The sequence below is a fragment of the Geotrypetes seraphini genome, chromosome 12, assembly GCF_902459505.1.
Source record: "Geotrypetes seraphini chromosome 12, aGeoSer1.1, whole genome shotgun sequence".
In the NCBI taxonomy this organism is placed as follows: Eukaryota; Metazoa; Chordata; class Amphibia; order Gymnophiona; family Dermophiidae; genus Geotrypetes; species Geotrypetes seraphini.
Window position 1 is genome coordinate 59,598,137 of NC_047095.1, and position 13,601 is coordinate 59,611,737.

The window sequence follows — 13,601 nt, forward strand, 5'->3', positions numbered from 1 at the left end:
GGAAGAGTGGGACCTTACGCTCAGGTATATATTTTTCTAGAGCAGAAAGTTGTTGGACCAGGTGTTTCATATAAAATGAAAAATGAAAGGTGTAATTGTTGGCTCTGTTAGCCAGCATGGCATTCTGGTACAGGCGCTTTCCAAATTTGTCCATTGTCTTTCCCTCTCTGCCAGGAGGGGTGGAGGCATAAACGCTGGAGCCTTGAGATTTTTTGAGAGTGGACTCTACAAGGAGGCTCTCATGGGGCAATTGGGGTTTGTCAAATCCCGGAATAGGGATGACCCGGTATAAGCTGTCCAGTTTTTTAGGGGCACCTGGAACAGTCAATGGAGTCTCCAAATTTTTATAAAATGTTTCCCGGAGAATATCATGGACAGGAAGTTTAAGAAACTCCTTGGGAGGTTGGTCGAAGTCCAAAGCTTCTAAAAAGGCCTGGGACTTCTTAGAGTCGGACTCAAGGGGGATGGAAAGAGCCGCTGACATCTCCCGAAGGAACTTCGTGAAGGAGGATTGCTCAGGCTTAGAAGTGGTTTCAGCCATGGAGGGTTCCTCATCTGTAGAAGAGGCATCCTCCTCGGTACCGAGTGGGGATTGTTCCCATAGGTCTGGGTCCCTGATAGCCGGTTCAGTATGGCGGGTTTTAGAAAGGGACTTGCCAGATCGCATGGATACGGTGCCGGGGGATGAAGACCGGCGTCGATCTCTGTCCCTGGAGGAATGGTGCCGATCCCGATCCCGAGACGACCGGCGTCGATCTGGGGCCTGGGAAGGGTCCTCTGCCGAGCAAGTCTGAAGTGCAGGCTGAGCAGATAAGACCGGCATGGATGTATTCAACGGTACCGAGGGGGTGGATACCGGTGGAGCGGTGCGAAGCTCGGGCTGGACCGGTACCGGAAGGAGCGGTGCCAGTAAGGTTGGAAGGAGCTGTTGGAGTTGCTTCTGTAGCTGCTCCTGAAGCTTGTCCTGGAGGATGGCCGAGATTCAGTCCTCCAATGGGGGCACCGGTACCGCTTTAGATTTCTTCGGTACCATAGGTGCTGCTCGACGCTCCGGCGATGAGGAGGCCGATGACGAGGCACTCACCGTGATCGGAGCGGAGCGTTTACGGGAGCGGCGGGACGGCGGAAGAACCGGGGTCACCGCTGTAGCTGGAGGTCGCTCAAGGGAAGTGGAAGGCTTCTTAGCCGGCTTACCTGGCGCTATCGGTCCCGAAGGAGGATCAGGCGGTGTCGATGTGGTCGGTGCCGATTTAGGCGGTGCCGTCGACGTCGGGGCCTGATCCATGGTAGAACCGGTACCGAAAAGAATATTTTGCTGTATTTGCCGGTTCTTAAGAGTGCGTTTCTTGAGAGTAGCACAGCGGGTGCAGGTGTCAGCCCGATGCTCTGGACCCAAACACTGAAGGCACCAGTTGTGTGGGTCAGTTAAAGAGATCGGGCGTGCACACCGCTGGCACTTCTTGAAGCCCGGTTGAGGGGGCATGAAGGGAAACACGGCCTCCGCGAAATCAAACCCGGAGGCTTGGATGATTACAACAGGCCCCGCCGGGGCCGGCTGCAAAAATAAGGAAAAAGACACGAAAAGAATTTTTTTTTTTTTTTTTTTTTAGAAGAAGAAAGTCGAAAGACAAAAATAGAACCAAAATTGGATCAAAAATCGCGAGCGGGAAGGCAAATTGAGAGTTTTCAACGGCCGTTGAAAAGCACATGCGTCTTCTTCGCTCCGCGGAAACGAAGAAACTGGAGACCACGCACTCCTCCGTCGGGCGGGAAGGCACCCGCGCATGCGCGGTGCGGCCAACTAGAACTTTCTAGTTAAAAAGGTCCGTACCGGGGCTCCGTCGGTGACGTCACCCATACGTTAAGAATATGCTGCCTGCTTGTCCTGGGATAATGTTACATTACAGATTTCTATTCCGCCATTACCTTGCGGATTACAAAAAGAGTTATAGAAGGAGGGTTACAAAGTTAGATCAAAGAGTGGGTCAGGTAGGATCAGGGGTTAGGGAGAGGATGGCAAGAAGGAAGGTATTTGTGGTTTTAAGCCTTATTCAGGGATTTCTTGAAGAGTATAGTTTTATTTCCTTTCTGAACATCTTGTAGTCTTGGGTTGTTATCAATAGGTTGGAGATTTGGTTATCTAGATTTGCTGTTTGAGTGGCTAGTAGGCCGTCGTATAGTTTTTTCCATTTTACTTCTTTGATTTGGGGGTATGTGAATGGGGTGTGTGTTTTTCTTTGCCTGGTAGAGGTAGTTTGGATGAAGTGGTTGTTTAGGTAGATTGGGCTGTCTCTGTTTATAGTTTTAAATAGTATACAATAAAATTTAAATTGTATTCCTTCCTGGATAGGAATGTTATGACCAAAGCAGCATTATAAGTCACCAGCAGTGCTATGGCTGCACTAGTTTTTCAAGAAGGCACTAAGCTAGCCTGCATGGAGTGACCAGGTTACAGTTCAAACTTCATTGAGCATAGGGTGGTTGGGTGTTTTGGATAATAGTTTTGCTAATTTTGGCAGCTGTACTATTAGAAAACTTGATATGCGAGTAATTTAACACCTATTCCAATTCACAAATCAACAAATCAAACTATATGGCTGAACTCCAAGATTCAAATTGGTGGATTTAAAGTCATCAGGAAGCATTGGATGATTGCAGGAATATGTGTATTAGATGATGTTATTTCTAATGGTAAACTGCTTGAGTTTTCATAGTTGCAACATACATATGGCCTTAACAAATCACAAAATTTTAGATGGATGCAACTGAAGCAGGCCATTCAGGTGTGGTTCCCTGAGTGGAAAAATCTTAATAATCAATATAGTTTGGAATTCTTATGCTTTCAGGTGGACTTCCTGGGAAATCAGGCCGCTCAGTGGTACAAATTAATATCAGGATTTATGAATAAAAAACCAAAGACTGATCTTCGAGACATTTGGAGTATTGAGATTAAGCATCAAATTACTGCGTCTCAATGGCCACAAATTTGGTCTTAGAGGATGAGATGTACGATGTCTGCATCTATGAGACAAACATGGTTTTTCCTGTTGCATAGAGCATTCTGGACCCCTGTTTGTTTACAAAAATTAGATTGCTTTAAATCTGATAGATGTCGGCATTGTCATCTTGAAGCAGGGACTTTAGATCATTTATTGTTCTATTGTCCATTTATTATGGCTTTCTGGAAATCAATTTGGGGCCAAATTAATAGTTTGTTAGAAAATCATGTGGCATTATCGTATGATATACTATTATTTGGCATGTCTATGAGGGCTAAGAGCCAAATATCTTCCAAAAATAAAAGCTCTTACTTATTTTAACAGGGGTTGCCATACAACAAATAACCTGCAATTGGAAAAATTGGAATAGATTAAACTACAGTTTTAGGTGGAATTCAGTGTGTCATATTTATAAAATGGAAAGAACATTAGCTATTCAGAAAGGAAATTTTAATAAATTTCAAGATGTCTGGGGGCCATTAACAAATTATTGCAATGAATAAGTATTTATTTTCCCTGATTTGTACAAATGAAAGAATGGGGTGGGGGAGAGGGGGGACTTTATTATATGATGTAAGTGTTATGAGATGTTGAAAAGATGAGAGGGAAAGGGATATTTCTATTTAATATGAATAATTGTAGAATTTCAAGTGATGTATTTAAGTTAAGATGGTTGATACTTTATGATGCACTTGATGTAAGTTATGAAAATGAATAAAGAATTTAAAAAAAAAAGAAAAAGAAAACTTGATAAGTAAACCTATGCAAGTGTTTAATGTTGTATCTTACCCTTTAGAGATGGTATTCCTTCTCTAATTGATCTCTCCTTGCTAATACTGATTAAATCATAGCATGATATCTTCAGGAGTTTGATAGTGTCACTATATGCATGTAGGGATGCACAAATATAAGACAAAACTCTCAAGATTGTCTTCATTATCAATTTCTGGCAAAGTTCCATACTTTTTCTGTTCAATATATATACAGAAGAAAATGGAATTGGAAAGATCATACTAAACTAAATTATACTTTTTGGAGGAACTCAGTGTGCCATATTTATAAAATGGAAAGGGTATTTGCTATGCAGCAAGGCAATTATAATAAGTTTAAAAAGATTTGGGAGCCATTGACTATTTATTCTAATGATCAGACATCTTAAACACCTGAATATTGGATAAGATAAAGAGGGGTGGGATTATGATTGATAAAAATTGATATATGTTAAGTATTAGTATATGGGTGGGAGGGGTGGGTCTCTTTTATAAATATTTATTTGGAGTAATACAAACAAGAATGTCAAGTGATTAATTAATGTATTTCTGAATGATTATTGTACACTTGTTGAAATTTCTGAAAATGAATAAAGATTTATAAAAAAAAAAAAAAAAAAGAAAATGCACATGCACTCTCCCCTCCCAGATATCTACAGTAATCCTAAATGAAATAAGGCAGAGGCAGAACCAAAACCAAGACATCTATCGAGAGGCAACCATCAAGATTAAAAATTTTTAAAGATTAAAGATTAAAAATAGTTTTTATAAAATGTGTTTTCTAAAAAAAACTTTACTAAATGTCCATACATTAACATCATTGGACACTTTAACTGTAACAGCATTTCCACAAAGATTTCGGAAATCTTTATTACAGTTCTTTTTCCTAGAGAAGGAGAAATAGATGAGATATACATACAAGATTTCTGCAGTAATCCGGTGTTTCTTTCCCCCATAGAAAGGCTTTGTATGAAAGTTGATGCTTGCACTGTAGCCAGTTTTAGAGCAGTTTATATTGCATTCCCCTCCCAGTTCCACCCAAGGCACTGTGAGAATTGATCTGTGGGAAATAAAACAAGGTCATCAGTCAATGAACCACTTAAGTGAGTAGTGTGTACAGTTCGAGTCACTTCATCTCAAAACAATACAGCAGAATTAGAAAAGAGTGACAAAAAGCTGAACGGCTTCTTTATGAAGAAAGGCTTTCTAGATTCAGGCTCTTGGAGAAATGGTGAGAAGGAGATATGAAGAGATGGAGATAGGCTACAAACGTATCAATAAGAAGCAGTAAAACTAGAGGACCTAATATGAGGTGGGGGTAGACTAAGGAGTAATGCAGGAACTACTTTTTCACAGAGAGGGTGGTGGATGTCTGGAATGCCCTTCCTGTAGAGGTGATGGAGGTTAAAACAGTGGCAGAGTTAAAATAAAATGTGTGGGATACACACACAGGATGATATTGACACAAAACTCATTAGATCAACAACCATATCTTTGTTCATGATGTGCAGGAGCAATGCTTTAATGCAGCCCCAGAACTGGGGAAGTGAAGCTGATGCCGGATGGACTTCCACGGTCTTTGTGCTGTATATGGCAAGACAGATTGGGATGGGCTGGAGTTACTTTGACAGCGACTCCAGCACTGGAGCAATGTGGCCAATGCTGGATGGACTTCTACGGTCTGTCTCTCGTAAATGGCAAGACGGATCAGGAACAAGTATGCGCACTTTATACCACATTCATATTATCCGAGTACAGGTCCTGCCTATCGCAGGAGGAAGGGGAGGATATCTTCTAGAGCAGGGATCTCAAAGTCCCTCCTTGAGGGCCGCAATCCAGTCGGGTTTTCAGGATTTCCCCACTGAATATGCATTGAAAGCAGTGCAAGCACATAGATCTCATGCATATTCATTGGGGAAATCCTGAAAACCCGACTGGATTGCGGCCCTCAAGGAGGGACTTTGAGACCCCTGTTCTAGAGGAACTTAGCAAGTAAAATCAATTACTAGATTGTTGGTTCAACATTGCCTTGATGATGAATGTGACTGTTGGACAGACTGGATGGAGCACATTTACTATGTTACTATGATAAAGGTTTAAAAAATCATGAGAGGTATGGAATAGATTTATTTGACAAAGCTTTTTATCTCTTCATTTTAACGTTTTTGCATTTTTTTCTAAATGTTATTTATTTTACTAAAACAAATTTCTTCAGGCTACAGATTAGCATGTGCTGAATGTAAAGAAGCCCAAGGGAATCGAATGAGTTTCCTCGCATTCAGCACACCGCTAATCAGTAGCGCTGCTTGTAAAAGGAGTCCTTCATGTTCAAAACATTTCTAACCAATTTCTTTACATTTTATTTATTTTCCTCATCTTTATAGCTTTAGACAGATATCCCCTCCCTTTTACAAAACTGCAGAAGTGTTTTTTAGCACTAGTCGGCATGCTGAATGCTGTGCGCTATCATATCTCCCCTCTTCCCCATTTACTCCAAAGTATACATATTGAGATCTTTAAGCCTGTTCCTCTACGCCTTATGATGTAGATCACAAACCATCTCCATCCTGTTTATCTTCTTCTTTAGGTGCCATCAACTTGTGCCTGAGTCCTAGCAACTTGATGAATTTCAGATCGAAAAATAAATTGATTTTGTGCTAATCCGGTAAGGTTCTCCAGTGTCATCCCTCATGGCTCTTTTCAACGTGTCCAGCCATCTGATTGCAGGTCACCCTCTTTCAATCTTTCCAAATACGATGTCCTTTTCCAATGATCTTTCTCTTCTGACAGTATGACCAAAATAAGACAGTCTTAACTTCATCATTTGGGTTTCTAGTGACATAGCTGGTTTGATCTCTTCCAGAATTGATTTGTTAGTTTTTCTGGCAGTCCACGGCATGTATAAAATCATTTTCCAACACCAAAGCTTAAATGAGTCAATCTTCTTTCTGTCTTGTTTCTATAGTGTCCAGCGTTTGCATCCATAATTGACCATGAGTGCATGAACAAGTTTGATTTTTGATTTGAATGTTTTTTCCTTGCCTTTGAATACTTTGTCGAGAACCTTCATTGAAGAGTGACCAAGTGCTATTCTGTAGAGTATTTTTTCCCTGCTAGTTGCACCTTTGTTTACAAAAGAGCCCAGGTGATTGAAATCCTTTACAACTTCTATTCTATTGCCTTCAAGCTCAAAATCATCATCATTTTCCGTGTTCATGATCTTCATCTTGTTTATGTGCAGTTCTAATCCCATGTCATGACTTTCGGCTTTGACTTTTCTCAGTAGATACAGTATGTCTTTTTTGCTGCTAGTAATAAGCATTATATCATCTGCATAGTGAAGGTTGTTTATATTTTGGCCACTAACTTTGAAACCACATTTGCTTTTCTAAAGATGGCTTCGCAGTAAAATTTGAACAGATAAGGTGACAAGACGCATCCTTGCCGACACCATGTTTTATTGGAAAGCAATCAGTGTTGCCATATTCTGTTCTCACTGCAGCTTCTTGATTTTCGTAGAGGCTCTTTATCAGCTGAGTTATGTGTTTGGGTATTCTCATTTGTGCTAGAGTTCTCCATAGTTTATCATGATCCACATAGTCAAAAGCTTTTCTATAGTTAATGAAGCAAAAGGGGCTTTTGGTATTCTTTGCTCTTCTCCAATATCTATCTAACGTTGGCGATAATGTCTCTTGTTCCTTGACCTTTTCTGAAATCAGCCTGAACTTGCTCATCATATGATTGCAGCCTTTGTTGTAGCCTGTTTATACCTTTTGAAAATGTGGTCTCTAAAATTGTACACAATATTCTAAATGAGGTTTCAATAGAGTCTTATACAGGGGCATCAATACCTCTTTTCTCCTGCTGGCCATTCCTCTCCCTATACACCCAAGTATCCTTCTATTTTTTTGCCATCACCATTTCAACCTGTTTAGCCACTTTAAGATCATCACATACTATCGTACCCAAGTCCTGCTCCTCTTTTAAGAACATAAGAATTGCCATAGTGGGACAGACCGAAGGTGCATCAAACCAAGTATCCTGTTTCCAACAGTGACAAACCCAGGTCCCAAGTACCCAGCTAGATGCCAAGTAGTAAAACAGATTTTATGTTGCTTTTCCTAGGAATAAGCAATGGATTTCCCCAAGCCATCTCAATAATGGCCCATGGACATCTCTCTTTAGGAAATTATCCAAACCCTTTTTAAACCCTGCTATAACCTGGATGACTTCTAAATATGTCACTGAATTTTGCTAAAATATAGAGTCTCTGATCCCAATCAGCTTCTGTGCAGCTGCCTTTGAGCTTTTGTTTTGAGGGTATACATTCTCCTATATGAATTCAGTTAAAAACTTGGTAGTGATTTTAGATTCATCTTTATTTGAGTCACAGCTTTCTTTTTTCCCCAAAAAATTAGATTAATCAGAAGATTAAAATATCTTCTATTTGTAGACAATTTTCAATGTCTAATGCAAAATGCCTCATTGTGACTACTATAATGCCTTTTTTTGTGGTTTGACTCAAAGTTTGTTACAGGCTGTACAGGTAGTTCAAAATTCTACAGTAAGTGTACTTGGAGGATGGCTAGGACTGATCACATTACACCCCAACTTATTACCCTTCCTATTGTTTGGCAAATTTGATCCTAATATTTTACTGTTGGTATTTAAAGCATTGCATGATGATACACCTCCAAGTATTGCTGCTTCTCTGAAGGCATATTGTCCTCATATATTAAGATCTTGAAGAAATTTGCCAGTTTCAATTAGAAGAGGATCATTCACATATGTTTTCAGTGGCTGGTCCAACTATGTGGAATGATGTTCCTCTAGAGCTGTGTCTCTCAAACTGTGTGCCCTGAAGAGATTCCGGATGTGCCACAAGAGATTCCCAAATTTTACTTTATTTGTAAAAATTCCCTTCATAAATATACACTAGAAAAGACTACTCGTACGTCACATACACAAGTCTGTCAATGTTATGAGCGTGTGTATTTGCAATGATACAACCACCCAGAGAAGCAACATTCTTTGACATGATTGATCCTTGAAAACTAATGGCAAGAAATTTTAGTTTTATTTTTTATGCAGTAGTTATTGTAATTTGAGCAACAAAACAATCAAGACTTTGTTACCATTTGGATCTTCTTATCTTTGTGAAGTTGGATTTTCAGCTCTGACAGAAATTAAATTTTTAAAAAAGAGAATGATGGGGAGGAGTCAAGATGGCGGTTAGAATTTGACGGCATCTTTCTCTCTCCAGCAATTACTTCTTTTAACTCTAATTTACTTACTTTTTCAGATGCTAGATGAGAATTTGTCCTCAAATGCCACATTCCAAGAGGAAAGGGACAGTTAAAGCCATTCCACCATCAGCAATAACGTCTTCTCCAGTGCAGCTGACAATTCACCAATTCCAATTCTCGGCTGTAGGATCGGAAGTTGCGTTCGACCCTTTGAGACATGACATCTTGCTTTCACCTTCGTTAACTAATGCACCACCATGTCCAGTAGTGACGAGGGATTTGGCATCAAGTCCTGGGAGATCTGGAGAGGTCATCCCGGAGCTGGACTCGGGTGGAGCCTTACTCTTAAGAGAATTGCATGGAGCTGGGGATATCGGAGAAGCTGAGAATTCCGCTTCGGAGCCTGCAGTGACCCTGGGAATGCTTCTGAATGCCATTAGGAAGTTGGATGTTACAGCAGGGAAAACTGCCCAAGATATGACTAAAGAGGACTCTCTTTCCTTGAATATGAATAAAGTGCGTCAAGATTGCTTAGAAAAAAATTCTCAAATTCAGACAATCTACCAATCTCAAAGAGATTGTCTCAGCAGTAATAAAAGATCAAAAGTTTATCTTGAGGAAAACTGAACAAATAGAAAACGGTTAAATTTGAGAGTATTACATTGTCCCAAAATTTTGGGTATGTCCCCTGTGTAAGTATTTAAAAAGTTTCTTCTAGAAAATTTGAAATTTCTTCTTGATAATATTCCATCTATTAATAAGGCTTATTACTGCCTTTTACTGTTGGTAAATATCATACTTACCTCCCATAACCATTGGGGAAAGTGAGAATGTAATGTTCATCATAGTCCAGACAGGAGACACAACCTGTAACGCAAGAGCAGAGGGAAACCAAGCACTAGCATTCAAAGTAGACTAGGTTACAGAGAACAAGCACATCATTTGATAAATTCTGGAACAAAACTACTTGCAGTAAGCTAAAAAATAAGCACATTTTGGTTTAAAGAAATATCTCAGTACTGTTCATTTGTAATGGGTAAAATCTGGGTTTTTTTGGTTTTCAGCTCAAATCAAATCTGACATTGGCTGGCTACAATGCCATGAGGCTTTATTTACAGCTATTCTGGAGGCTTGAGCATAGGGGAGTAGAGGTTTCCCCATTTTATGACTTATTTGCCCCCCCCTCCCAATATTCAACATCATTCCAGCAAAAGTTCTTAATCCTTCATGAATTTTCACCAATGGCAACCTAAGTCTGGCCACTGAGTGATGACTGGGGCTTTGCCTCCCACCCCTCAAGGACTGTGAGTGTTCTCTCAGCAACAGGCCCAGGCAGAGGATGACCTAATCTTGGTATTAAACTCAAAGAAGAGAAATGAGCAGTAACTGACCCATTATGCCAGTTCTACATTTCTATTACTTTCAAACCATGCTTCTTTTAAATAGTGATGTTAAAAAATGGCTGCACTCCTTCCCCCCCCAATATCTTCTGTTATTCCATATATGTCACACAGAATGATTTCTGATCCTTAAACAAATAATTAGGCATGAGGAACCAGATAAGCACATAACACAATTTTTATTTGGATGGTAAATGAAGTAGTAATGTAAAAACTTTGTTGTGTGCTTACTCTGGTTCCTTTAGCCTACAAAGTATTCAAAGGACAGACACTTTTTCTTATGCAGATGATCTCTTTCTCCTCTGTAGCCAACGACTCAACACATATTAATTCTGATTGAGGATCTAAGTTCTTGGTCACAGCTGAACTTCCTTAAATTAAACAAGCAGAAGATGAAGGTACTATGGTTTGGTGATCACAACTCAATACCTCACTCTTAACCCTATCCTCAGGTGAGAAGCTCATGATTAATACAACATCAAAAGTATCAGGAGTAGTGCTGCCCAATTCAAATCGGTTCACCGATTCACTTCGGGTGAATCAACTCACTTCGGGTGAATCGATTCAAATCGATTTAAAATCACAAAAATTCGGCTTCCCGATTCAGCTGACCCTCCCCCCTCGCCCCCTAAAGCAGGAGCGGCAGCGCTGCTCTTGTTGGCTGGCCGCTGCCGCACCTGCTTTTGAGGGTGAGGGGGGAGGGTCAGTTGCGAAGTGCTGCTGTCCGGTACCCACCCCCCTGGCATCCGCTTCGCCCCCCCCACCCTTGGCGTCTGGCTTCCCTGCACCCGTTTATCTTTGAAGGACATCCTGCACAGAAGATCGCGGCATTAGCGATGTTTGCAAACAGCTTCGGAGCTGATTCCTCTGCCGCGGTCCCGCCCCTCCTTTGATGTCAGAGGAAGGGCGGGACTGCGGCAGAGGAAACAGTTCCGAAGCTGTTTGCAAACATCGCTAACACCGCAATCTTCTGTGCAGGATGCTTTTCAGAGGTAAATGGGTGCAGGAAGGCCAGGGAGGAAGCAGGACACCAGTGGGAGGCCAGGGGGCTCTCGCATGCCTTCCGGGGTGGGGAGGGGGTGAGTAGTCCTTCGGTATGGGGGGTGGGACAGGCCTTCAGGGGGGACAGGTAGGCAGGCCTTTAGGGGGGAACAGGCAGGCAGGCCTTCAAGGGGGGAGACAAGCAAGCCTTCAGGGGTGGGAGACAGGCCTTCAAGGGGGGGGAGACAGGCCTTCAAGGGGGGAGACAGGTCTTCAAGGGGGAACAGGCCTTCAGGGGGGGGACAGACCTTCAAGGAGGGGGCCCTGGTGTAGAAGTACACGGAGGGAGGGAGGGAAGGGGGGGTTTAAAGAGACGTGCATATGCTGGACTTTTGGGGGGAATAAATAAAGGGTCTAAAAATAGAGGAGAAGAAGAGAGAGGATGGACAATGGGATTTAGGGAGGGAAGGAACAGAAAGGGAGAGAAGTTGGACACAAGGGATGGTGTGGAGGGGGGATAGAGATACTGGATAGGAGGGTAGTTGAGAAAAGAAAGGGAGAGATGGTGGACCCTGGGGTGGTGGAGAAGGAGGGAGAAATGCTGGATGAAAAGGTAGTTAAGAAAAGGTGGATCTGTGGAGGGAGATGAAAAAAAGGAAAGATGCCAGAGGACAGAGATGGCAGGTGGATGGTTAGTACGGAGAAAGAAGAAAGAAGGAGACCCTGCCAAGCAAGTTATCAGAAGACAACCAGAGCCTGGGACCAACAAGATCTGAATAATGACCAGACAACAAAAGGTAGGAAAAATAATTTTATTTTCTGCTTTGTGATTACAATTGCAAGATTTGAAATGTGTATCCTGCCAGAGCTGGTGTTAGACCGCAAACGTGAGCTAGGATTTAACAGAGAGAGGAAAAGTCTTTTTTGTTTGTTGATTTTGTTTACACCACAGCGCCAGTGTGGTTAGGAGAAGGTAAAGGGGGTTAAGAGGCTATAAAATAAACCCACCAGAATGTTTAAAAAAAAAACACCCAATTGGAAAGGAAAATCGAATAGAATTGAAAAACCAATTCAATAGGCTGAATTGAATCAAATCAAAAAATTTTTTCCTGAATCGGGCAGCACTAATCAGGAGTAATTCTTGATTCCACTCTCACTGTGGGCGAGCAGATTACCTCACTGTTCAAAAGATTTTTCTTCAGATTGGGGCATTTGAGGACGATAAAATCAATCCTGAGCCCGACTAGTTTTCGGACAGTTACTCAAGCAGTTCTAATTCCATATCTACATTACTGCAACTCTTTATATTGCAACATCACAAAGAAAGGACTTCAGAGGTTGAAGCTACTCCAGAACACAGCGGCTAGATTGATTTTCTGTAAGGCTTGATTTGAGAGGGTCAGTCCGCTGCTGATAGAACTACATTGGCTGCCAGTCAAGTATACCGTATATACTTGAATATAAACTGAGATTTTTTTATTTTTTTTTTAAATTCTTTATTTATTTGATTATTCATTACAATACCTCAGTAACAAACATTCATGAATGAGCACAAAAAATGCAAATGTAAATTCCATATAAGGAACAACAAAAATATTTAAGGAAACTAATCAACCATGTCCTAGTCCACATTATTGCTGATCGCCAGTATTTTAAAAATAAAACATCAAATTAAATCTATCTGTCTACTATCTAGGAACAGGCAAATGGCTTTTATATATATTATACATCATCCTCCAAAAGTATAATCAATATTAGAAATTAAACTTTCAGCAAAGGTTTCTCTTTAATAAAATCTTCCAGCTGGACTGGATCAAAAAACACATATTTATCACTTCCATACGAAATCAGGCATTTGCATGGAAATTTCAAAAAGAAAGTTGCTCCAACTGCCAAAACCTTAGGCTTTAGCTGAAGGAACTGTTTCCTCTTGAACTGAGTTTGTCTAGAGACATCTGGAAAAATTATCACCCGTTGACCACAAAACATCTCTTGTTTTTTCAGGAAATATAATTTTAAAATATCTTGTTTTTCAAGCTCTGTCTTAAAGGTCACGAGAAGAGTTGCTCGTTTATCAATTATGTCTTTAGATGATTCCAAAAACTGTGATACATTCAAACTATCAGGTAACACTATTCTATCCATTCCACCTTCATCTGCTTTTTCCTTGGAGTCTCTTGAGATGTAATATAGGTTATCAACCTC

The 13,601-nt window shown here is 40.9% G+C and overlaps 1 protein-coding gene across 1 annotated transcript in view; it reads right to left on the reverse strand.

The window, feature by feature from the left end:
- OSBPL9 (oxysterol binding protein like 9) overlaps positions 1-13,601 on the reverse strand; it is a 187,061-nt gene that overhangs the window by 13,874 nt on the left and 159,586 nt on the right. Inside the window, 2 exon segments of the mRNA XM_033915815.1 lie at positions 4,689-4,829; positions 9,819-9,882. Coding sequence (XP_033771706.1) covers positions 4,689-4,829; positions 9,819-9,882 — 205 coding nt within the window.